Source organism: Simochromis diagramma, unplaced genomic scaffold (genome assembly GCF_900408965.1).
Source record: "Simochromis diagramma unplaced genomic scaffold, fSimDia1.1 OVJJ01000656.1, whole genome shotgun sequence".
Classification (NCBI taxonomy): domain Eukaryota; kingdom Metazoa; phylum Chordata; class Actinopteri; order Cichliformes; family Cichlidae; genus Simochromis; species Simochromis diagramma.
In genome coordinates, this window is record NW_024387038.1 from 2,580,494 (window position 1) to 2,606,437 (window position 25,944).

At 45.0% G+C, this 25,944-nt stretch overlaps 3 protein-coding genes across 5 annotated transcripts; 2 read left to right on the top strand and 1 right to left on the bottom strand.

Annotated features, from left to right (window-relative positions):
- The first annotated feature begins 1,311 nt into the window (after positions 1-1,311).
- si:ch211-212k18.5 (sal-like protein 4) lies at positions 1,312-7,365 on the top strand. The gene is made up of 3 exons (XM_040043499.1): positions 1,312-1,759; positions 3,416-6,717; positions 6,809-7,365. Exons 1-3 carry the CDS (start codon positions 1,684-1,686, stop codon positions 7,019-7,021), a joined length of 3,591 nt encoding a protein of 1,196 aa, XP_039899433.1. The 5' UTR covers positions 1,312-1,683; the 3' UTR covers positions 7,022-7,365.
- A 2,448-nt stretch (positions 7,366-9,813) lies between these two features.
- Positions 9,814-19,592, top strand: slc7a7 (solute carrier family 7 member 7). 2 transcript variants are annotated; one of them, XM_040043508.1, is made up of 11 exons: positions 9,814-11,009; positions 11,427-11,480; positions 12,354-12,978; positions 15,593-15,718; positions 15,985-16,129; positions 17,262-17,385; positions 17,469-17,572; positions 17,665-17,761; positions 17,861-18,010; positions 18,660-18,843; positions 18,949-19,592. In XM_040043508.1, the coding sequence occupies exons 3-11, from the start codon at positions 12,486-12,488 to the stop codon at positions 19,020-19,022; spliced, it is 1,497 nt and encodes a 498-aa protein (XP_039899442.1). In that variant the 5' UTR covers positions 9,814-11,009; positions 11,427-11,480; positions 12,354-12,485; the 3' UTR covers positions 19,023-19,592. The 2 variants fall into 2 exon arrangements, with proteins under 2 accessions (XP_039899442.1, XP_039899443.1); XM_040043509.1 differs by lacking the exon at positions 11,427-11,480.
- A 47-nt stretch (positions 19,593-19,639) lies between these two features.
- oxa1l (OXA1L mitochondrial inner membrane protein) lies at positions 19,640-25,944 on the bottom strand. 2 transcript variants are annotated; one of them, XM_040043511.1, is made up of 11 exons: positions 25,818-25,944; positions 24,386-24,489; positions 23,782-23,877; positions 23,414-23,690; positions 23,111-23,254; positions 22,926-23,011; positions 22,204-22,368; positions 21,997-22,101; positions 21,739-21,901; positions 21,529-21,609; positions 19,640-19,887 (listed from the first exon to the last, which is right to left on the bottom strand). In XM_040043511.1, the coding sequence occupies exons 1-11, from the start codon at positions 25,882-25,884 to the stop codon at positions 19,766-19,768; spliced, it is 1,410 nt and encodes a 469-aa protein (XP_039899445.1). In that variant the 5' UTR covers positions 25,885-25,944; the 3' UTR covers positions 19,640-19,765. The 2 variants fall into 2 exon arrangements, with proteins under 2 accessions (XP_039899445.1, XP_039899444.1); XM_040043510.1 differs by having other exon boundaries at positions 24,386-24,520.

The following is a 25,944-nucleotide window of genomic DNA, read 5'->3' on the forward strand; positions in this document are numbered from 1 at the left end:
CCATGCCAGAGATAATATATTATGTGCCATCTGTTGCTATCCTGGATTTCAGGAAGGACCATGCTTGTTTCAGCATAATAATAATAATAATAATAATAATAATAATAATAATAATAATAATAATAATAATAATGGTTTTACATGTTATAGTGTCCTAACTTTTCTTTCTTTCTTTCTTTTTCTTTCTTTTCGAAATAGTGCCGTATTTCAAAGTGACGTGAAAAAGCTTGACTAAAGTCCATCATTGTGAGCTTAAACTGTTAAACTCTGAATGGCAGGCATTTCCTCAAAATCAAATACTGCCCATTTTCCCTACACAGCCTCTGAGCGGCCAGTCTATATGCTTTATGTGAGACACCTACTTAAATATGGCCCCCTTCCTCCTCCGCCACCACTTTTTTTTCTCCCCCTCTCCTGCTTTTATCCATTTCTCCACGTGGTACAGGAGTAAAGGCAGGGGGTGAAAGAGGGGCATTGTGTTGTGCAGCAGCGGGTCCGGGGGTTCATAGTGAGAGAGGGGAGATGCTCACTCAACTGTGTCCAGCACGCCATTGTCAAAGATTCCCATCTATTCTCTGCCTTTTAAATAGAGCTCCAGTGTAAGATGCTTTTTTTGGGTGGTGGTGGTGCTGGGGGTGGGTATTATGCGCTCGGTGATAACACACACGAATTACATGCATGCATGTGGAATGGATGTGTGGCCCCACTTGCAAACATTAGCCGCTCGCTGCACTGTTGTTGATAATTGGCCCCGAGGAAATCAAAGGCTACATCTCGCCTTCTCAGCTCAATGCTGGGAAGGCAGATTTTTGACTCACGCTGACGGAAACCACCTGCCAGCTTGACTTCATTATTATGACTAGGATCAAAGTATAGGTGCAGAGCGCACAGGAGGATCGAGGCATGGCACCTGATTGCTAAGTTACCTGTTGGATTAGTTTTACGCGTGTTACTGCATCTTAATCAGAGCCATCATCGTCTCTCTCTCTCTCTCTCTCTCTCTCTCTCGCACTCACTCTCTTGCTATAATGATTGAAACATTTATCTCGAACAAAAAGGCCACATCTTACGCCCGTTTTAATTTGTTTTTTAGACATCCAACGGGCTTTGACGCCATTGTCGGTTTTTTATTGAAAGTTTATGGCTGCAGCGTGAGAGTGTTAAGAAAAATAAAGCTGAGGGGGGGCGAGATAGAGAGAAAAGGAGAACCGGGGAGGCTGTGTGTTGCACGCCATTCAAATGCAAATATCATAGAACAAGGAGTGGTTCTGTGTGCGTGTGTGTATATAGTGTGTACGTGTGACTGTGTGTGCGCTCCCTGTATGTGCATGCAGTGGGGCAGCAGTGGGAGAGGAGGGGCGCAAATTGGACAAGTTTTTTTGGGGGGTAGAAGAGACTTTAGAAAACAGCCACACACACGGCAAGCTTCATGTGACACGGTGCAGCCCGGCGGATTTCCAAACATCACTTTTTCTTTTTGGAACTTTGTTCCATGAAAGACCCGCTCTTTCAAAACTCCCCCTTTCTTCTTCTTCTTCTTCTTCTTTTTTCTTTTTTAAAGCCAAGGAGTTGCAGCACATCTTAAATTTGGATGCTCTCGGAAGCTCGTCCAAGTGCGCAAGAAAAAAAAAACTGCCATTGAACCGACGGATGCCCCCCTCTCCGTCTGACTCGCCGTGAATCATGTCACGCCGGAAACAGAAGAGACCCCAGCATCTCGTTAACGCGGATCCAGGGGGCCCGAGGCTGCAGTCGCACGGTGAGAAAACATGTTTACGAGTGTTCGTGCGCTTTTTATTTTTGGATTTTTGTGTTTCTTTCTCTTTTTTTGTTAAATCAAAGCGGCATAAGATTGTTATAAACAACGTTGCTCACAGGCTACTGGCTGCTTGTGAAATTCACTATAAGAACTTAAATCTTTAAATTCATTTACCAACGCAAAAGTTAGCATTTAAGTCATGAGCGGGTTTTCTTTGATTTCTTTTCTCGAACTTTTGCAAGTTCATGTTTTCATTTGCATTCCGACAAATGCACCTGATTTAACTGACTGAAAAAAAGTCCCACCTCACAATTCTGCTTACTAGTTTAGTGCAATAGACCCCACTTATAAATGAGACCTGGGGCACTTTGGACGGGGCCAATAAACTTGCTCTTGTGGGTAGGATTAACTAACATACATCTGTGGCCATTTTCGTGTGCTGTTCATCCTCTTGGAGACCAACAGGCTGCTCAGCGCTGACTGCTGGAGGGCTTTGATTAGTATGGAGCACTCTCTTACTTCTTCACAATAAGGTGCAATAGGGTGGGGGCGGGGGGCAGTGGTTTTTTTGGGGGGTAAAGATTAATCTTCCACCCTTTCTATTCTGATCTTCTTTTGCTCTTCATCCATGCTTTTCTTCCTTATGTGCCCCTCTCCCCCTCATTTTTCCACCTTTCTTAATACAGCCCCCCTCCCCTTTCTTTGCTCCTTCTTTCTCACCCTTTAGCCCTATTGACTGTATACTCCTAACACAGGCGGGGGGATTGAAAACATTTCAGAGAATACGGAGGTTTTTGTCACATTATTAGTGGGATATAGCTTCTGATGCATGCACCAGCTCCCCTGGGGCAAACTCTCACAATTAATAGTGGAAGTTTTAGTTTGAGGCTTATCTGCTTGCAGGTTTGTAGGGAAGGAGTTTCGCTTGAGGTACAGTCTTTCATTCCATCACTGTCTCTCCAGGAGGGAGTAGTTAGTTTGTCTCTCCATTGTTGTTACCCTCCCCCTCATTTCTTTTTCTTTTTTACTCTTTCTCACTCCGTGCTCAAGATTTCTGAAAGAATTTGACCCCTGAGTGCCAGAGGTCAGATTAGTTGACCAATCAGAGTGTGTGGACAGTGCCCAGAACCCTTAGCTTGGCCTGACCCTTGACCTCCACTGTGACGTAAGGCGGGGGAGGGTGAATAGGGAGATGAAAGACGTAACCGCTGTAGGGAGTGGGTTAAGAGGGGCTATGGGTTGTCTTGGTGATGCCCATTGTCCTCTAAAATGTGTTGCTATAGCAGCAAGGTGGTCTGTGAGCTTTTTTTTTTGTATGTGTGTGCACAAGATGTTTGAGGAGTTTTACTCCGGAGAGCACAGATTGAGACAAGATATCACAAAGACTCGTGGACGGTTGAGTTTCTTGTTTATTTGCATGTTCAAGGCCACTTTCCAGCAGGAATTTCTTTTGATGTTGTAACTGTATCTTTTGGTATGCACACAGAATTTTTTAAAACTAAATTCATAAACAATAACTGGAGGCAAAGGAACAAACAGAGTTCAGATAAATTCACAAAGCTGTATATTTGGGTTGATATCGGAGCTTTGTCAAATAAACATGCAGGTTTTTAAAAAAAACCCCTCATCATTCTTCTTTTTCTTCTAAATCCTCAGATGACCATCTGGGCTTAAAGTCACCATCCACATCTCTCGGCTCAGAAGTGACCTCATCAGGATCCTCCTCCTCCTCATCCCCCACATCTCTTCAAGACTGCCAGCCGCCTCTGGCCCCTCGCCCATCCCCTGGAGGGCTCCACGCGCCCTCCTTACCCAGCGAGAGCTCACCTCCTCCCCACTGGCCCAGCCACATCGCCCCCTTCACAACATCTCTTCCCAACACCCACTCCTCCCTCTCCCCGGACTTCCCTCACCCGTCGCTGTCTTCCCAGACTCACTCACCTCCCCCCCTGGGTCAGACCTCTGGTTCCCACAGCCAAGGGAACTCTCACTCCACCATGACCTCCCCGCAGACTGGAAGTTCAGCCACCACCACTACCTCCACCTCCTCTTCCTCCTCCTCTTCTCAATGTGTTCCACCTCACCGTGAAAGCTCAAGTCCAGGTCAACAGCAGGCCACCAGCTCACCAGGGGAGCAGGGACAGAGCCAGGTCCCTCCCACACTGGCGGTGCTCTTAGAGGAGCTGAGGGTTTTACAACAGCGCCAAATCCACCAGATGCAGATAACAGAAGAGATCTGCAGGCACGTTCTGAGGCTTGGAGGAGCTGTCTTTGGCCAGGACAACAATGCACAAGCCAGTGGAACGGAAAGCAACCTGAAACCTAACGGAGCAGCATCTTCATCCCCAACGCATCCTTCCACTGCCACTCCAGTCACCACAGCCTCGTCACTTTTGACTGGCCTTCCATCAGCTCTCTTCCCCCAACCGGCTGTCTCCAAGTCAGGCGCTTCACACAACAACAGCAGCAGAGCTGCGTCTTCCTCTACCTCGTCCTCATTATCATCGTCTTCTTCCTCATCTCTTTCATCCACTATTAGCTCCTCTGTTGCCTCCCTACACCCCTTGTCCCTGTCGCTGGGCCTGCCACCGCGCTACCTCCATGAAAAATCGTCTAACACCTCTTCATTCGCTCACAGTAATGGCGTCAGCTTCCCAACTCCTTCACTTCCTCCCACCAGCCATCCCCAGGACCTCCAGTCCAGCTCCTCTCTTACCTCTGCCTCCTCATCAGGACGCCCTCAGCACATCTGCCGCTTTTGTGGGAAGGTGCTGAGCAGCGACTCGTCCCTGCAGATCCACCTGAGGTCCCACACAGGGGAAAGGCCCTACCAGTGTCCAGTCTGCCTGAGCCGTTTCACAACCAGGGGGAACCTTAAAGCTCATTTCCTGCGACACAGAGAGCAGAACCCAGAGCTGTCGCTCTCCCTGCTGCCCCCAGCGCTGTCAGAGCAAACGCAGGGCGGATCGGCCACAGGGAGCATCCAGAGGAGGCGCAAACGGCGAGCTGATGATGATGAAACATTTAACGCGGTGAAAGGAAGCGTTCCCGGCATCACAGAGAGCATGGCTTTAGGATTCCTGTCCAGTGGCTCGGCTCGGGCCTCGCCTTCCTCCCTACCTCTGCCCCCCTCTGTGGACATGGCTCTGCTGTCCACAGCTCATTCGCTGCTACAGCTGAACAGAGCTTCAGCGGCAGCCGCTGCAAGCGCATCCAGCAGTGTGCTCCCGTCTTCCTCTTCGTCATCTTCGTCCTCTGTGGGCAGCCAGTTTAAAGGAGCAAAGCAGCAGCGCTTTGACGAAAACACTCCTCCTCACTCGAGCCTCCATTCAGCCTCGCCGTACTCCCAGCTGGCTCACCTGCCTAAGATTCTCTTCCCTGGAGGTACCTCCCCTCACCACCTCGCGCTTCTCCGACCACCGGGACACCCATCCACCTCCCACCTCACTTCGCCTCATCAGCTACCTTTCCCTTTCCCACCTTTCCCCAAACCATCTGCCTCCTCCCCCTCCTCATCCTCTCCCACTACCTCTACCTCTGATACATCCAAGTTGCAGCGGCTGGTACAGAAGCTTGAAAAGCAGCCTCACCCAGGTGTCTCCTCCTCTTCTTCTGCCTCTTCGCCCTCCACCTCCTCACACACCACTACTGAAGCCAACGGAGACACCCATGGCCACGACCTGACCACCACCTCCAGTGCCTACCGCAGGGAAATGTTGGCTGCTCTTGGACTGAGTCCTAGTGCTAATGCTGCAGGATCAGAGACAAGCCAGGGTTCGGGCGCTATTAGAACTACCCCATCTCTCCCCGCCGTCCAGGCTGCTAATCAGTGTGGTGTGTGTTTGCGTGTTCTTAGCTGCCCCAGAGCTCTTCGCTTGCACCAGGCCACACATTTGGGAGAGCGCCCGTTCCCTTGTAAGCTTTGTGGTCGTTCCTTCTCAACAAAGGGCAGCCTTAGGGCCCACCTGGCCACTCACCGTGCGAGGCCGCCCAATAGCCGTGCCCTGAACTCCTGCCCCCTGTGCCCACGCAAGTTCACCAATGCCCTGGTTCTTCAGCACCACATCCGCTTGCACCTCGGAGGACAGATACCGCCCGATGAAGATGTTCCCCCCGAAGATGCTGCAGAAATGGACAGTGGCGTCTTTGATGATGGTGAGAATGACTCCATTAGCTCCCAATCTAAAACACAGCTCCTTCCTTTGGCCTTAACAACAGGCACCAAGTCTCAAATTGATGCTCTAAGCTCAGGGTCCACTTTTAAGCAATCTGCAGCTAATGACACCACATCTGTGAAGACAGAGGAATCAGAGCGCTCCACGTCCAGTGTTAGCCCACCTCTGACCCATAACCTCACTTCAGCAGGGCCAGAGGACAGCATCCCAGCTGACGGTAGCCTGGTGAATGGCTCCATGTCCTCTGAGGAGGAGACCCACACTGACCTGGGCAGCCCTTTCAAAGCACCCCCAGCTTTGGCAAATGGAGATTCAGAGGGTGACGACGTCCCCCTTTCTCTCTGCATTTCAAAGCCTGGTGCAGAAAATGATCTGCCACACAGAGGCGTTAATCATGATGAAGAGTCCTCGACAGATAAACCCACAATAACTCCTGATAGTAACCCCACTGCAAATCCCGTACCTTCACTCCCCCCTCCCGTCAGCCCCACAGCTATCCCAGAAGCAGATGAGGCCTGTGGCAGTGCACCACATGAGTCACAGGAACGAGATGCTGCCCACAGTAAAGGGAAAAGTGAAACACTCAGAGAGTCTTTGTCTGGGTTGGACACAGAGCTGGAGAAGGACACTCCAGAAAAGCCTTCTGCGGATGCTGAGCCCTCGGTCCCAGCAGCATCAGCACCAACACCAGCACCAACACCACACACACAGCCTCATCGCCCAGAGAAACCCTACAGCTGCTCCCACTGTGGAAAGGCTTACGCTAGCCGGAGCGGACTTAAGGTGAGAGAAGAGATAATAGATAGTGTGATGTAAAAGTTTTTAATTTGAGATTTTGTATCTGTAAATAAATATCCTTGTGTCCTGTCAACAGGGTCATATGAAGACCCACCCCGGCGTGCTGACCAGTACCCCCTCCAAGGCTCAAACCAATGACAATGACTTTGCGGAGGATCGTAAAAACGCCGCACAGCAGGATGAAAAGCAGGGATTGGTTAAATCCCCCGAGAAAGGCGACAGCACAGATCCTCTGCCGAACAGCGTCGGCTGTGACGCGGCAGACGAGGCTATGGACACCACCGCGTAGAAAGTTAGTGCTGTTGAATGTCAGTTTTTAAGGGTCCTGACAAGGGAATGTATTTTTCTTTTACTTAATAGAACGAGATTTGTTTCCTAGCGTAATAATAATTCTAATTCATATTTACCTTTTTGTTAGGCAGATAGGTCTGCTGTAGTTTATACTGTAGTATGATTCCAGTGATTTTGTGAATGTAGTGTTTTAGCTATGTATTTTTCTATTTTGGAGACCACGGTGAGGCCTTATTTACACACTTCACAGCATTACCATGAGCTGAATTACTTGTTCTTTTTCTGTTATCGTGGTGCTTGTTCAGCACAGACTCTATGATAGCTGATTTTTGTGTTTTTTTTGTTTGTTTTTTTTAAAAAGAAGAGTGTCCAGAATTTTACAAAATGAAGTCAATACCAAAACAGGCCAGATTAGGAATGGCCAGAGTTTGTAAATACAGCTGCGGTTACATTTTAAGACTTCTTATTGTTTCCTACTTTGTTCCTTTTTTTTTTTTTTAATGTGATGCTGCTGAATGCATGTGCCGAGCTACACTGTGAGCTGCACTTTGCCTTGTGCTGCCGAAAAACCTGCTGAAATGATTGAATCCGTGATGCTGTTTGGTCGTAATGCTGCCGGTGACTGTGTGAGTCCCGTACTTAAAACTGTAAGCTACCCCGGCCCTCACAGGGCCCTGTTTGCGTTGCTGTATTGATGGTTGCTGTTATCTGCATTGTGAAACCCGCAACAAGTATGAGCCCCGTCCGTTATAACCGCCCTCCTGCCTCCTCCTTCATCCTCCCTTCTCTCTCAGAGCACTTGAGGGTGTCCTGCTCCTGCACCAACTGTCTGCACTCACTGCATTCCTGCTTTAGCTCAGTTTAGCTTTTTGTATGCTTTGCTCCCCCCTTTGTAAACCCTTTTTTCTTTTTTTTGTAGCAAAGACAAAAATATGTTCCCATGAGATGTATAAAAGATAAATAAAACAAAAGGCAATGTGAAGAGGAGACCTGTTTGTTGCTCGTCTGGTGGGTTTCGTTTTGTGTGTGTGTGTGTGTGTGTGTGTGTGGGGGGGGGGGGGGGGGCATTTTTTGTCTGGGTTGGGTTTAATCCCGTGTCTCTGTGAAGTCATCTATCTGTTTAAGTATTCTGCTTGCATGACTCTTATTCTGTGTGCACACTGTTGGTCAGTTTTCTCTTGTTTGTTCCAGTTTCTCTGTGTGTCTGGATTGGAGGAGGAGGAGGAGGAAGGTGGGGTCCTTTGTCTGAGACTCTGGGCTAGCTGTCTCCAGATTCTGCTTTTTCTTTTCTTTTTTTGCTCTCGGTGTCTTTTAATATGTTTCAGTTCCCCTGCGCTGTTCATGTGTGTGTGAGTGTGTGTGAAAAGGATAATCGGAGCCTGTATGAGTGTGATTGAGGGTGCAGCTGTAGAGGCTGCCACCTCCCTCCCTATACCCCCCCCTCTCCTGCCTTTCGCTCCCCTTCTCTGTGTCATACTCTCTTTCATACTCACTCCTTTTTTCTTTTAAATTTTCTCTTTCATTTCGCTCCCTCACTCTTTTTGCTCCACCCGTCACCCCTACACTCCCCCGTGTAATGAGCTGACACACAGGAAGCTCTAATCCTCACACAATGCCGGCCCTCGTCCCCCCTCGCACAGTGACTGGGAGCGGGACAGGGGGCAACAGGGACCAACCTGGTCCAGCTGTCCCCAAAATGGCCGCCTTTAATCCCTCTAGTTTTTTTTTTTTTTTTTTAGCCTGCAGGGGCTCCCTGAAACCATGACAACTGGTAACCAATGAAAAGAATGCCCAGGGCAGGGAGCGGGACAAAGGGGGAGAAAGGAGCCATGTGTGAGAAGTTTGTCCACATGCGTTCATGAGTGACAGCGGACGTGTCTCAATCAAAAAAAAAAAAAAAAAGACAAAAAGAGAGAGAGAGCGGGAGCGAGAGACAGAAAAGAAGCCATTTAGATAGAAGTGAATATAAAATCCAACAGGTGTGATGCTGGATGTGTTTACAGGCTTTAATCACGCCTCAGCACACTCATCAGTGAGCTTTAATCAACCCTCTGTGGGCATCAATCATCTCCAGGGAAAAAGGACAAAAGTTTCTCAAGGGGTCAAAGGTCAGCGTTTAAACCTGTTTAGCCTTGGAGCAATGAGGAATTAGCATCGTTTTAAAAGACAAAGAAACTGATTACTTCACAGTCGCCAGTAATTAATTTGATCTGATTAATTAAAGCTGCCATTCAAGCGAAACATCCTCGAATAAATCCTTAAAAAAAGGCTTATGATTAATTAGTGATTTGATTTTTGAATCGGGACAATAATAGCTGTAAAATGTGCAATATGAGTCACGTATTTTTAACTTTTTAAATCATTTTTTTGTTCCCCAGGTTGTATTAGTGGGGCAGGAGTTTTGTTTGTTTTGTCTCTTTTTCACTCAAAATGTTCTCGTTACGCTCTGTAAGTATTCGCTGATGGCCACATCAGACATTTCCTCACAAACAGAGCCGCACAGTTTTACATCATAACTGTGACCGACACACAGGAACAAAGATGAAGTATTTGGATCTTCTGTGAGTTCATTTTGAGCATCTGGTGATTTGATTGTTGAGGCTGATTCTTAATTAACAGTTTGTCTGCAGGGACCTGGCTCTTACATCTCCAGGTTAAGTGTTTGCCTGTTAATTAGACATAACAGAGATCAAAAAACGGGTCAGACAAAAGACAAAATGGAAAAAACAAAAATGCATTATGAAAATAAAAACACAAAATTTATGTTGTTTTTACTTTATACATTTGTTTTTATGTTCACTGCAAACCCTTTTACTTTAGAGACTTTATTTCTTGTAACTGACCTGTAGCAGCCTACCTGTAGTACCTTCACAGCCCACCAGGTGGACCCAACGCACACTTTGGGGAGAATCACGAGTAAGCAAACAAAGCAAACGACAAAGAAAGAAAGATAAAAATGACCTACTGGTTTTTCTACTTTTCCATAATATCTGCATTATTGAAGGTTCACGTGCGCTTGATGTTTTTTCTCTCGGATCTTTCTCTTTTAAATCATCTTCATTTCAGTCAGAATCAAACCGAGATCACTAGAAACTGATAATTTAATCACCATTCAGTTTATTTCATATCCACAAGAGGGCGCAATAGCTTGTGTTTGGTCATCCATCAAACAGCAGAAACACAGAAACGTATGAATTACTTGTTGCACTGACGCGACTCTTAATTAAATGTACATTTAAGCCTCACACAGACACGCATCAGCTAAGTTACGCTATTTCCCTCAGTTTTATAAACCAATATAACTGTTTTATTACAATATTGCCTGTGTTATAAACAACATCACAACACTGTAATGGGATGTACTTAAAGTGAAGGAGAAAACGCAGGCTAGTCTTACATGAGTGGATAATTACGACCATTGTTCAGATGAGCCTTAAAGTGAACATTTCTAACAGCATTATATCATCAAACTGTCTCCAGATGCATTTGCATAATAGTAATCGTGGAAAAACCCTCAGTCCTCCTTTTATTTCCACTGTCACACTGATCAGAGAAGAGCAGGTAAGCTGCAGATAACACCTGTGTGATGGGCGAGATAATTGAATCACACACCCGTAGGTTTCACTCATAGGAAAACAACGCTGAGGTGAACTAAAGCCCTCCCACTCTCGCCTTGAACTCGTTTCCTCGGTCGATTAAAAGCGTCGTTGGGAACCAGAAGTGCACAACACCTCAAACGCATCAGCCGAGGAGGGTCGGAGCAAAGCAGAACAAGAGGAAACCGAGCAGCAGCACAGCAGAGAGAGAAGAGGAAGGCGCATGAAGTGGTTTATTTACGACTGTGACAGGGAGGCAGGACAATGAAATAACAGAACAGAGAGTGGATTTTGAAATACCGGTAATACAGTATTTGCGATCAGACTGTGCTGCAGTGATTTAGAGGACCCCAAGAGGAGCAGAGAGGAGCTGAGGAGCCTCTGGAGAGGGTGAGTGTCCCCCCCCCAAAACTGCTGCTTGTGTTTCATAATGATTTAAGTAGAAGTGTTAATTCAGGAGAGTTGTTTTATCATGCCTGGCTGCTTTTACGAGTGAGTGATCTGAGATCTTTTACATGGAAGAAATAACTAATTAGAAACCCTCTGATGTGTTTCAGATGTTTCCACAGCTGCCTTGAAAACATAATGATACTTTTTATTATCGCTGCTTCATTAATCTGAACTGTTACTTGTGTCCAGTTGCGTAAACAACAGGACTTCCTGTATCCAGGATGTGACCTTAAGTAGCTCAAAAAGAAACCTACTTATCAACAGCTTTTGAACTTTGCACTTTCTGTCTGCAAGAGCTTCGCCTCTGAGCTTCTCCGGCATGCTTCACGTCCAATCTGCTGTCCTCCTTCTTTGCAGTGACTCCTTCATCAAGACACGTGCTGCTGCTCCTACTGCTGCTGTTGCCACGAGGTATCTGAACTTCACAGCCTCTCTTACATTCTCCTCACAAAAGCTTCATGCTTCTGTGAGTCTGTGTCTGTGTGTTCATATCAGGCTTTCCATGCTCGGGTCTCTCCTGTATCTGAGTTCCTTATTACTTACGAGCTGTATCCAGTTTATGATCTTTGGATCGATATCTTGCATTTATGCTTCTCCGTGTACCTCTACACCTGACGTATACTTATTTATATGCGCTGACTTTATGAAAAAGCCAGAAGCCTGAATGATCAAAGTGTAAATACTGTAAATAACTACACTTTAAATTGGCATTAATGCAGTGAAAACACTGTCATTCAAAACCACACTGGCAGTTCATGATATGTAAAGAGATTGTGTAAAGCCAGATTATTGAACCTGCTGCCTAACGTGTCTGCATCATCATCAAATTGCACACATGCTGACGATAATGAACTTTGGAAAACATGTGACTTGTGGCCGCTGTGCTGACACTGAAACTCTGCATATGCCGGCGTAGGTGGATCTGGGAGTCTAAGTGTGAGTCTTAGTCAGGGATTCTTTCTCTGCTTGTGGTTACCAGCGAGAAGCCGGTGTCTGAGGCACGCAACGTGTTTGCTCCCCTCCCCGTCTCTCTGTAAATACACTCAACCTTAAAAGGCCATTTGGTGTGCGGCCTAATGGCCCTCCAATCCCCAAATCCCGCTCTCGAATCCAACCGTGTCCACACTCGTTGTGCGTTGTCTTTTCTGCATGTTTGTTCTGACATTAGTGCCTCTGGCATGCGAGTGTGTTTTTGTGTGACCGGATCGGGACAACGCGAGTATTTGCTGTGTGTCTGAGTTGTGACAACATCGCTGATATGACACCTGCGTGTTGCCTTCACAGATGGCGGGAGATAAACGAAGATAGCTCGAGGAGGAATTTTCCAATCTTCATCACACACCAAGGCCAAACAAACCCTCTTATTTTGTGACTGTTTTCCTTTTTAAAATAAATTAAAACCACCAAACTCGAACAATGGCTTCTCACAGCCTCATCCCGACAGAAGAGCCGTCCAACGGCGGCCCCCCGTCAGAGAAGTCAGATGACTCGCAGGAGTCCATGAAGCTCAAGAAGGAGATCTCCCTCGTGAACGGAGTATGCTTGATCGTGGGGAACATGATCGGCTCGGGGATCTTCGTCTCGCCCAAGGGCGTCCTCATCCACAGCGCTTCTTATGGTCTCTCCCTGGTGGTGTGGACCATCGGCGGGATCTTCTCCGTGTTCGGCGCCCTGTGCTACGCCGAGCTGGGGACCACCATCACCAAGTCCGGGGCCTCCTACGCCTACATCCTGGAGGCCTTCGGGGGTTTCATGGCTTTCATCCGCTTGTGGACTTCGCTGCTGATCATCGAGCCCACCAGCCAGGCCGTTATTGCCATCACGTTCTCCAACTACATGGTGCAGCCCATCTTCCCCACCTGCATAGCCCCGTACCTGGCCAACAGGCTGCTGGCTGCTGCTTGCATATGTAAGTACACATCTGGAGACTGAAGATGAGTCAGTGCGTGAGTGCGTGAGTGATATCCAGTGTCAATAATGCCGTCTGTGTTACAGCCGTGGTTTCACATCTATGACAGATCACGTGAGCTGCAGAAACTAGAGAAGTGAAAAATGGTGGCAGTCGGTTAGAGTCAGCAGGTCTACAGCAGAAACACTCACTAACATCTGATTAAAGAGGAACCGATCCACCCTAAAATCATCCATTTGGTAGATTAAGTGGGAGGAAAAGCCACTTTTTACTCAATCTCAGAGCAGTGGCTTTGGAAAACCTGGTGTGGGCTCATCACACAAGGACATGAATCACAGCTTTTCCTTTTTTTTTTTTTTCCTGTAAATGTAGAAAGATCAAATCTACCACGAGATAAAGACTACGCAACTGCACACTGAGTCAAAGGTACAGAGAGAACTTGTTAATATCTCCCAGATAAGCCCTGATAACAAATATATGTCCTCCTTTAAATCCATTGACCCACCTAAAAGGTGGGCGCGCAACACACACACACACGCTTGAATGCGTGCACACACACACACACACACTTTTGTGCCACGCACCAGTAAGCAGAGGACGACAGAGAGGCTGGTAGCTATGAGGTAAAGTCCTCCCTGCAGGGGCACTCTGACCTGACAAGCCTCTCCTCTGATAGCTCAGCCAGCACATGAGTGAAGTGCTTAAACAGCACCGCTTCCTTTTAAGTGAAGGCAGTGCAGTAAATGTAAATGTAGCTGCTGTAATGAAGTCCCTCTGTTTCATATTCACCTTCACCCTATTTCACTCAAGACTAGAAAAGAAAGGTTTTAGACATGACAGTGCTGAAACTGCTCTGATCTCTGCACAAGGCCGAAAAGTAAAAAGTAAAGACAACATGTAAGTTCTGTTTTATAAAAATTATGATAAAACACAAGAACAAACAGCTTGTAGTGCAATGAGGTCATGTGTAGACAGAGAACTGGGATGGGGGTGAATGAGGTCCTGGGTTTGAATCCACCGGCCACCCGGGGCCTTTCTGTGTGGAGTTTGCATGTACCTGTGCGGGGTACAGCATGCTTCCTCCCGTAACCCAAAGATTCGTTTAATTAAACTAACAGACCACATGTGCGGATGTGAGTGTGAGCGGTTCCCCGTTTCAGGGCGTACTCCACGGCAGCCGAGGTAGGAGCCATCGTGACCTTGAACTGATTAGCAGAATAAGATAGAGAGTTGTGACTTCAGTACCTTAACATGACAGATAAAAACATTCAGATTATAATAAGTGAAAGTTTACATCCTGTGTAATAATTTACTATCGAATGATTTGAGTTGGACTGAGTATTTAAAAGTCTGGTTGGGTCAAAGTGTTTTGCAGTGGAAGAATTTTGACTGATTATCTCAGATGTCGTGTAACTGTATAACTTTATTAATATGCGCGGGCCATGCTTCTATAAAACGTCCAAATTTTGAGTGATTAGGTCATTGTGTGTGCAGTTTTTATCTATTCTTGTCTCTGTGATGTCAAAGTGAGAGAAGATATCTTTAATATGGTCATTTCAGATACACTCAGCTCAGTTCACATCCACATACTGTTCAAACGTTTTGTTTGTGAGGGGCGGTTATCAGAAGCACGTGAACTCAGGTGTAAAGTCCGCCCAACCCGTACTCAAGGTCATCGTCTGCTAACAGCTACGCAGTCTTCAGCATCTCTGTATCACTGGCCTGCCTGTCTCTCACACCTGATCTCAAACCTCCACCTCTGGGTGGCACAGCCTCCTCCTCCATCACTCATCCTTGATCGCCTCCATCTGAGGCATTGTGCTCTGCTGTGTTTGAACAGGCATCCTGTTATTACCCTCTAGCTGTCAGTGTGGTGGAAGATGATGCATTCCTGTTTTGGTCTCTTGTCTGCACATCTAGTTTAGTGTGGCGAGTAAACACACTAAACTGAACTACAGCAATTAATTTACATTCATTAATAAAAAGATTCGCTTTCGCAAAACGGAGTATTGCACGCTATCAATGGAGGTAGTAATTTTTACGATGTCCCGTGAACTAGGCGGTCCCTTACTGATAAGGTGCCAGAGTCAGAGAGCGCGCGTGAGAGAGATAAGTGACAGAGAGGAGCAGAAAAACATGTTTTCCAACACCATTAATGCTGATCAAGGTGAAGGAGGGCAATAAGGAAGAATGCAGCAGAGACCACTTTACTTATCAGGACCAGAGGCTGTAGGTCAATAAGTGCCAATCGTGACAAATCTCCAACCTCAGGCCGAAACATACAAGCTCATCAGAACAGATCGGTGCTTGTTTAATTATTTCTTCTTTCAAGCTTTTAAACTTGGTCTCACTTCCATGACCGTACATGTGTGTATTTCAGTATGCGTGTGTTATGTGCTGCACTCAGCTGTTTCCTTGTCTGACAAACAACTATCCGGTCTGCTTGAGTCAGCAGCAGTGCTTCCTTAAATCAGCCGCTCTCTCACATGGAAACACGCTGGCACAGACACAAACACACAAACACACACAGTTTAAAGAGCAAATGTCTGTTGCTGTGCGAGTCTGTGTTTGAATGATACGTGTGTGTTCATGTGTTTCGCTCCCTCGCCTTCAGGTTTGCTGACCTTTGTCAACTGCGCTTATGTCAAGTGGGGAACCCGAGTCCAGGACTTCTTCACCTACGCCAAAGTTATTGCTCTCATCGCCGTCATCATCACCGGCCTGGTGAAGATCGGACAAGGTGCTCAAACACATCAGCAACTCACACACACTTTTTCTTTTTCTCGTTTTTCTTTTTCTTCTTCTTCTTTCGTCTTTTACCCTGTCTCTGTCACATCAACACTCTGCATGTCCTCCTTCACTAAATCCATAAAAAAATTATCTGCTGTTATAACTAATATAAAACTGTTAAAGAACAATCAGATAAGATTGTTATGTGGAGGGTAGGAGTTTAATTAGGTTAACTACATGATGCTCACACAGTGCCATGCTGTCACTTCCTTCTAGGTCACACCCAGAACTTCGAGGGGCTATTTGATGGCTCATCTCGAGATCCAGGAGCCATCGCTCTGGCTCTGTATTCGGCTCTGTTCTCCTACTCTGGATGGGACACCCTCAACTTTGTCACAGAGGAGATCAAGAACCCAGAGAGGTGAGTTAATACGCATGATGTCACATGAACCATTTGCCACTATGAGCATTAAATCATCCCATCATATGGGAATTAAATTACTTTGGTTTCAAATGTATAATTCCATTCCTAGACACCGGAGTATGGAAGCTCATTTCTGCCAATGAAAATTTTTTTTTGTCATGCATAAGTCAAAATTTCAAGTTATTATCTCAAAAGTTGGACTTTGGACTCAAATTTCTGAATAAGCTGAAAATTTTATATAACATGAATTTTTGACTCACGGATGATAAAAAACATTTTCAGTGATGGTAATGGGCTTTTTAGACTTGAGACATTAACAAACAGGTTCAAATGTGACAGGTTTTTCTCTTTACACCCAATGGCCTTTTTGACAGAACCCCAAAGTGGTTTGTGTCACTTTGTCCCAAAGATATAGCCCTTAATGACCAGCAGGGGGCGACTCATGTGTTTTTGCAAAGAAGAGAAAACTACACTTTTGGCTTCGCTGCTCTGTTACCTTATTATAAATATTTAACTCATGAGTTAATGCTTTTAATGGATAGTTTAAGTCTTATCCAAAAAATTAACATCTTTATTTTATAAACCGTGTCCTCCCTTTAGAGCCAAATGGCCAGAATAGCAGACTAGCTTACACTTAATTTTACATTTGCAGCTATTATATTCACAATTACGTCTTTAAACATACAACAAGCAGTCTATGAGCAGTCTACTTTTCCTGAAGCATCTGGATAAAGTTCAGAGTTAAGGCTATAAAACTGAAATGATCAGTGCATGACAACAAGTAGCGGTAGCTTGGACTGCTACGGCTTCCTCTTGTCTGAGTACCAAACAAAACACAGAGATGAAAAGCAAAGGGAGGGAAAATGGGAGGAGAGGCTCTGAAGTATTCTCATGTGTGTGTTTCAGGTTTATTCTTTGATTCACACAGCCAAACGCAAGGCCACACATGTGATTAGATCAAAAGCCTTTCTCAGAGTTCACAGACAGAATAAGTGACAAACACCCGCTCCTTATCACTTAATATCCTTTTGACTCAGAGACTTCAGACAAAACTCTGGATCTTTTCTCTCTATGAGAATCTCTCTGATCTCTTTTGCTGCCCTCTGCTGTTTCTCTCTCTGAACTACAGAAACCTGCCTCTGGCCATCGCTATTTCCATGCCCATCGTGACTGTGATCTATATTCTCACCAACGTGGCCTACTACACTATCCTCCCAATTCCTGCAATCTTAGACAGTGATGCTGTGGCTGTGGTAAGTTCCTCCGATCCACACTGAATGATGTAGGCTTGACATGTACGAGGTGTAGCTTTTGTTGAAGAGTTTTCCCTCTGCAGACATTTGCAGATCAGGTGTTTGGTGTGATGAACTGGACCATTCCTCTGGCTGTGGCTCTGTCCTGCTTTGGAGGACTCAATGCCTCCATCCTTGCTGCCTCCAGGTATCTCTATCGTTCTTTAGGCTACTTTGCGAGGTCATTAAAACCAGTCAAAATAAACCAATCCTCATCATCGCTTTATTTTGTCTCGAAAGGCTGTTCTTCGTGGGCTCCAGAGAAGGCCACCTGCCCGACTTCCTGTGCATGATCCACGTCAACCGCTACACTCCCGTCCCCGCCCTGCTCTTCAACGTCAGTTGTTTTTTTCTTTGTTGTCTAATTGTTTTAATTTAATGCCATGCTTTTTTTGCCCTCACCCTTACTCACCGTGATTCCCGTACTTTCCTGCAGGGCGTCATGGCTCTCATATACCTCTGTGTAGAAGATGTCTTCAGGCTGATCAACTACTACAGCTTCAGCTACTGGTTCTTCGTTGGTTTGTCCATCCTGGGGCAACTATATCTGCGATGGAAGCAGCCGGACAGAAAGAGGCCTTTAAAGGTATTTAAATGAAATGTTTCAGATGTATGTGCAGTGTTACCTGTAAACAGACAATAGTAGACTGATGGTGCTGCTGAGATAGAAAAGTGAAGCCAGTGTGAAAATATAAAATCTCCACTTTTTATTGCAAAATCGTCACTGCAGCTCAGGACATAACCGCCGGAGTGAAACAATCAGGAAACTGACTAACTCCTGAACACTTTTAATTTTTGAACTGCACACATGCTCAGACTGGTCACTGTGTACTCACAGGCTGCATAACAAAAAGGAGGCAGCCTTCAGGTTAGAAAAGCATCGCAGGTTCTAATTCTTCAACCTGCATTCTTTCTACTGGCCAGCAGGGGGCGACTCCATTGGTTGGGCTGATTATAATGATGTCTATGAAAAACCTGTGGTTCCTCTCTCTCAATTTATGACCTCCGTAAACTCTTTCCTGATGGGTCTACGACCTTTATCGCTTGGTTTAAGTCCTATTAAAAACAACGTGCATTTTGTAATTGATGACCCCGTATTGAGTACAGCAGTCGATAAACTGGAAAAGGCTTTAAAATCCAGCATGTTTCACTTAGTCACGTTGGCGAAAAGAATTTTTGAGGCAGTAATTCATCCCATCGTCTCACCCGGCTCTCTCTCTCTTTTCCTTCCGCAGCTCAGTTTGTTCTACCCCATTGTTTTCTGCATCCTCACCATCTTCCTGGTGGTGGTGCCTCTGTACAGTGACACCATCAACTCCCTGATCGGCATCGGCATCGCCCTGTCGGGAGTGCCCGTCTACTTCCTCTGCTGCTACACCCCGGCTCACAAAAGACCGCTGTGGCTGCGAAGGTTCATCGGTAAGATTTGGAAGAATCCAGATGTTTTTCTGCATTATTCTGATCATCAAAGTGTAAATGCTTTACCTAAATCCTGCGTTCTAACCTCCTTCATGTCTCTTTTAGCCAAATGTGGCATGGGGATTCAGAAAGTGTGCTTCTCTGTCCTGACCGAGATGGACATCGACAAACTCGAGTAGAGACGCTCGTTTTAACGCCCTGCTGGCGGCCGGTGACGCACAAACAACAGACTCTCAGCTCAGCCTGGATCTTTGCCAGCCGCCGCTGTTGCGAGACCGCAGTGGACCAAACATTTGGGCTTAAAGCGGGATCCAGTTCTCAGACCCGTCAGCCACCACCCTGTGATGATGTTAAAGAATGTGTTAATGATGCTGCTCATAGGCGGCACTTCCCTGAAGCCAAGCGTGACTTCGGACTGTATTTAATTATGTCAACACAAGTAGTTTGTTTGAAATTACCTAAATGCAAAACCTTTTTTGATTTCACTTGAAGGTGGCCGGTTGTTGTAGAAATCGGTCCAGCAGGCTGCATCTTTGGAACCGAGAGCGCTGCTGATCGTGTTTTTATCATCATTTGCTCACAGAAACAGAACAGATGAGACTGACTCCACGCTCACTCAGGTGGATGAACATTCATGAAGTTTTATAATGTCAGAGACTACTGAAGGGCTATTTTTAAACAAGTGTGAAACAGTTTGAAAAAGTTGAGCTGCAAACATGTATTTATAATAAAATTACTCGTTGACAACATGAAGACAGCCGTTTGTTTTGTTGAAATAAGCAGACATACAATAAGGTTGTGTTGAGGCAGTTTACATTTTTATTAGAACACATATTCATACCCCTAACTCTTCCCGACCTCTCTTCTATCCATAAATATGTACACAATTCATCATTACTGCCACGCTGACAGCTGGTTGGATTTATCCAATAGTGTCCTTCCATGGTCTCGTCTTGCTTCCAGCAGACTTGTCTTTAGCTGATGCTGCTGCAATGGGAGGTTTCTGCTCTAGAGGATTGTGGGTAAAAGTCTGTCTCAGTGGACCTGCAGGGAGAAATGAAATGAGACAACTCTTAGATAAACCACGGTGGCATCAAGTGATAAAAGTCCGGCAGCAGAACAGCAACAAGTCAAACAGCTCCACCGAGTGTTTAGGAGGTGTAAAGACAAACACGTGTGGAGTCTCCCCCTACCTGTCACCTAGAAATTAATCTCAGTAGCCATCATGAGGAATGTTTCAATTCCTAAAATATATCTGGAAGATAGAGGTGGTTTGCTGGAACAGCCATAAACACGGACACACAGGTGTATCCTGTCCTCAGAGTGTTTTTAATCTCGGTGTGTGCAAGAGACAGGATGCTACAATGATGATCAACTGCCTGATCAACCTCTGTCCTTCTCACCTGTGTGTGGTGAATAAAAATAGTTCCCGTGCACTGCTGTCATTGTGACTCCTGACATTTAAGTTGTCATGAACACTTAAGTTCACCTGGACACTCCCCCCACATTAAATAAAGCACTACATTGTTGCCTTCTTCATGTCTCTTCATCGCCTCCTCCAATCATATCTCTGATGAAAGGAAGTAAGATGTAAGGAGAGGAGATGAGGAAAGGAACTGAGGATGCACATAGAAATGAGACGAGGTGCAAATATGTGAAATGTCTGCTGTGAAATATAAGCTCCAAACATCTAGAAATCAGAAAACGTTTGCCAAAAAGCCTCTTTTCCACAACAAGCTAACCTTTGATCTTTTGAATAAAAAATGTCCATATTAGTATTTATTAATATATATATATGTTAACATTACTTGAAATATCACTTTCCTGCTAAATTTACAACCATCCAACAGTAAGTTGCTCACTGGATCAGAGTACTCTGATCAGGTTTCACACTCAAGAATCTGTATTTATCTCTTCAAACGCTAATTTATTTAACACTACTGATTACAAGAGTTTAAAAAAAAAAAAAAAGTTATTTTTTATACTTCCCAATCCTTTATTAAAACCTGTCGTTTTTAAGGATCTTAAATCTTTCTTTTAAGCCTTTAAAATGCAGTAAATTCCTTATAAAGCAGGTAGTACTGAAGTAGCCACTGAATAACTGCCCGGATAATTCCCACAGAAATAAATTGTATATGTCGCACTGTTCGGTAGGTTAAGGGCACATGCTCTTGGCTGTCTGTGTGTGCATCAAAGGTCAAAGCCATTTCTTTTTTTAAACAGCTTTTAAATAATAACACATGTTCTTCCACAACTACAATGAGGCCTACTTAGGAACAAATACACACAACAATCAGCTCTAACCCTGCAGCTTTTCAGCACATGAATCCGTTCTCCACCTGCTCCATAACAGAACAGGGACTACAGCAGACAGGCCGACCGCCCTGACAGGGTAGCTGACTGACAGGAAGGATCAGGAAGCGGGTCAGCAGTGAATAAACCTTCAAAATAAAAGCGAGTGAATTCTACTCCGCTAAATTGACTGTGTCTGGTGTCAGTCTGTAAGGTGGAGGGCAAGACGACAAATGTACTTGGGTCAGAGTTTATATAAATGAGCAACCATTTCAAATAAAGTTTTTTTTTCTCCCTCCCTCTAAATAAAGTGAGTCATTTTTCTGCAAGGAGGGAAAAACCCCTGACAGGGAACAAAAGGTCTCTGTGGATCAGCTGAAGACTGGGACTGACCTTTGGCAGCGAGGTCCAGATGATTTTTTATTCTTCGCTCACGCTCTTCCAGCTGGTGGGCCAGCTGAGCGTTCTTCCAACCTGCAGACCAAACCAGTTCCAACACAGACAAACACAAAAACAATCAGAGTGGAAACAAAGTGCTACAAACTACAACTAGATTTATAGTCCTCCTCTATTTATCGACAGATTTATGCTCATAACACCAACCCTTTTTCATGCTTTCGATCAATCCGTCGCTCTGTGGCAGAGCGGAGGCCGGGTGCTTGATCCTTTCAGGGATCTTCAACTTTTTTCTGATTAAGGGGTGTCTGAGCAGAGCCACTTGACACAGGGAGAAGCAGTTTGAGGTCAGCCAGTAGGTAAAGACTGCCTGAAGTTTGTACGAAGAAAAAAAAAAAATAAAGAGATGTTTCAGTGATGTTTTTTATGAGAACAATAACAGATGTGAGCGAAAGATTCACTAACCGTGGGGAAGTTGATGGTGAGAGGGAAGATGACTAAAGGCATGATCCTGAACACCGTCTTCATGGCTCGCAGGTTGGGGTTGTCAATCCCAGACTCTGCACCCAGCTGAGGAAAAAAAGATGGTGATGAAGTGGGTCAGTAATTTTTTAACCATCACTCTCTTTTTGTTGCTGTGTTTCTTTTGGGAAATAAGAGATCTGAGTTCACCTCCAGGATGAAAAACATCGTTCCAGTGACGGCCAAAGGCAGAATATAAAAAGGATCTGATGCCGTCAGGTCTGCAAACCACAGCATGCCTCCTGTCTGCATGCTGGGCACTGGCAGATAGGCCATCTTTCTCAGGGCGATGAAGAAGGAGATGAAGACGGGTGTCTGAGGGTTGTGGGCAGATGAGTGAGGCCAGAGAGAAAAATGGGAAAAACAAAGCTCCAGCAAAAACAATCACAAACACGTTGAAGCAACAAAGCAAAGTCGATGATAATAACTAGCATATCTGCAAAGGTACACATACATTCATCACTAATTTAACAGCCATGAATAGTTTCTCTGTTTTATGATGATGAATCCATGAAGCTGCTCCCCTGCACCAAACACACGCCTTTATTTTGAAGGGACATATATTTGACATATGGCTGTGTTTGTGATGTCTAAATAAAACCCTTTCAACAAAACCCGCCATGGCAAAAAGCTAGACACCAAAATCTTACTTACAAACTGCATTTTTAGTTTTTGTGTGTTACAGTCAAGATGAACTAAAAATAACTTCTTGTTAATCATAAATGCACCTAAAAATCTAAATTCCACCTTTGCTTACACTGTAATAGCTGTGAGCTCCACATAAGCAAGTACTAAGCTGAAGTGTAAAATTTGTTTAATTAGTCTGCCTGAAACATTCATGCCAATAACACAGAAAGCTGAGAATAACTGACCTGCACCAAAGGGATCAGGAAGCCACGAAGAGGATTCACGTCATGTTTCTTCTGGAACAGGTTCAGGTCAGAGTACGCTTTGGAAACTGTGACAGAACCAGAGACAGCAGCAGCAGCAGCTCAGGATCAGCTGAATGTCTAAAGAGTGAGTATAAGGCCAAGAAGAAAGAGGAGAGAACATTTACATTCAAACTTGTTTCCGCTCTGCTTGGCCTCATTCATCCTGTTGGTCAGTTTGGTCATCTCGGGCAGCACGTTGTTCAGCTTCGCCGCCTCTCGCTGGCCCTTCACTATGACGGGAAACACAGCCAAGCGAGCAAACACGGTCGCTGGAGGAAGGAAAGCAGAGGATGAGAATAGACACAGGAAATCAAAAACAAGGCGCTTCTTAAAGAAAACTCGAGGAAAATATAAACCCAGCCCTGTGTTTGGGTGGCCTAAAGTGACGCACTGATACTGACAGATAAGAAGTGTTAAAGCATGCTTACCCACAACAATGGCTCCCCACCAGGGCAAACCCAGATCCATGTGAATGAACTCTAACATATTCTGGACCAGCCCCACTGGTGTGTGACCAGCTAGTCCAAGCTCTGCTAAACGAGGCTCTCCAGCAACGGCCTGCAGGACCTCCACTGCAGTCGGTGCCACATCAGCGACCTGCTCAGAGACCGGCTGTGTTAAAACAGGAGCAGGGTCAGCAGACACGAGAGGAAGAACAGAGCTCTCTGCTGCTGGTAACACACTGGAAACCGTCCCACCTAGGATCTAAAATTATTAAAAATGACAAAAGCACCAAATGATTGAAGTGATCACGTAGCTGAGGGATGCGGAAGATTTACTTTGGATGCAGACTCACCTGCTCAGTGACAGGCTGTGTGACAGACTCCAGGACTGGAGGACTGTTTAAAGTTTCTGTTACTGGAACTGCAATGGATCCACCATCAGGCGGGATCTGTGAATGTCAAGATAAACTCTACACATCAGTTAAGTAGAAATGTAATAGTGTAACCTCACAGGAGTTCAATTTGTTTAATTTCAGTGTTTCTATAAACTGGATCCAGTTGTTAAGATTACATCAACTTGTAATGTGTTACTGGATCCTACGCGACTCAATTCACTCTACAGTCCACCTGTGGCTGTGATAGAGGATTTAAATCCTACAGGCCACTCCCAATCCTGTTACATGAAGAGGCTAAAACATTTGACACACTTTAGTTTGACACACGACAAACACAAACCTTTCCAGGTCTTCAGGCTGGCCACTGCACTCCAGTAAAAACTCACAGACACTTTTTTTTTAAACCAACATTTAAATGATACCGTGACTACTATCAGTTTACACCAGTAAGTGAGTCGGCTCAAAAAAACAGTATAAGTCAGATTAACTTTAATGTGTGAAAAAGGTTAAAGAATGGCATAGATCTAACTGTAGTGACTACATAACCTGTGTGGCGACCCACCTGTGAGCTGTTGTGTCTGACGGCCACGGCGTTCACCCAGAGGAACTTGTCATGGTGTCTGCGGCCCAGCAGAGCCCTGGTGGCAGGGCTGCGGCACTCAAACACTGTGTGGAGATGTGACCTCTGGATTAACCGCTGTGTGGACAGAAGGAGGACAAAGACCTGTCGGTCTGATACACTAACTGCAGAATAACCTTTTTTTTTTTTTTTTTTTTTTTTTTTAAATAAAGACAAGAAGCAACAGGAAAGTAAAAAATAAAGCTTGTATAATTAATGATTATATTTCAAATTGAATCCTTAGAATAATTTACTAAGCTACAACCTTTTCACCATAGGATCATAGGATAGCATTCCTTGTGTTGCAGCAATCAAAATGTAATTCTTTAATAGTGACTGATTTCCCTCACTAATTGTGTAATTTGATCATGAAACCCTTTCTGCAGTTTCTGGATGTCGGACAAGTTAGCCTAAGTCACAGAGGTGCTACACCATAACGTTGTACGTTTGTTTTTACTTGGTGAACAGTAATTACAGAATTTTTAAAAAAGATATTTTCAGTTTAGTCTCCTGCTTCTGAACCAGTTCAGTAACAGAAAACAATATAAGATGTTAATGTTTTACAGCTGCATCTTTTCTACATTGTGCAATAACTAAAACCAGCGCACTGAATGAACAATAAGCTGTGAGGGTGACTTGCATTGAAAACGCTGCGTACAGATGAACAGAATCAACCTTTTGGGATTTACTTACCTGTATGATTGGGCATGCATCAAGACTTTACTGCAGTAAAGTGCTGCTTGAATTAAACAATGTGACTTATATAACTCTTTGGCCACATAAACTAATGCAATGTGATCCTTTTTAAATATGATCGTCAATCTTTGCATTTGTTTAACAATTACTATAATACATCCTTAATAGATACATTGACGTTTGGGAAAACAGAACATGTAGTTCAAGTTAAACCTATACTGACCTCTAGAGGTTTGCAGGTGATTCCTGCAGGACATGGGTTATTAAACTTTGGCATAGTTTAAATGAGGTTAATCTATTTTCATAAAACCTCTCATTATTATACATCGGAGAGAAAAGCTGTAATGGTTCTTTACAAACTGGCAGACTGTGCAGTCACACTGATGTAGCATTACGGATTTTCAATAACATCAAACAAACTCCTACTAATTCCGTATTTCAGTGTTTTTAGCTGACCTGTCCGCGCTTTCTGGTTTAAATCCTGCTGGTTTTACAGTTACCCTGAACAGCAGAGAGTCCTGTCTTTCTTGTCTTTGCTGGAGAGCCTGTTACTGTCAAAGTCACACAGGAGGCATGATGCTAGCCGGCGAGCTAGTTAGCCGTGGAGAAAAAGCTATTTGTATCTTTGCTTCGGAAGCACAGACAAAGTACCGAACATGAAACTGTGAAGAAGACCTACGTGGCTCCAGATGTCTGAGAGAGGATGGCCGCCTCGGCTTGGTTTGCCTGTCTGTCTTAGGAAACATCTTGTTAAGCAGACCGGAGTCAAACCGCTCCTGACGGCAGCCATGTTGACATGACAAACA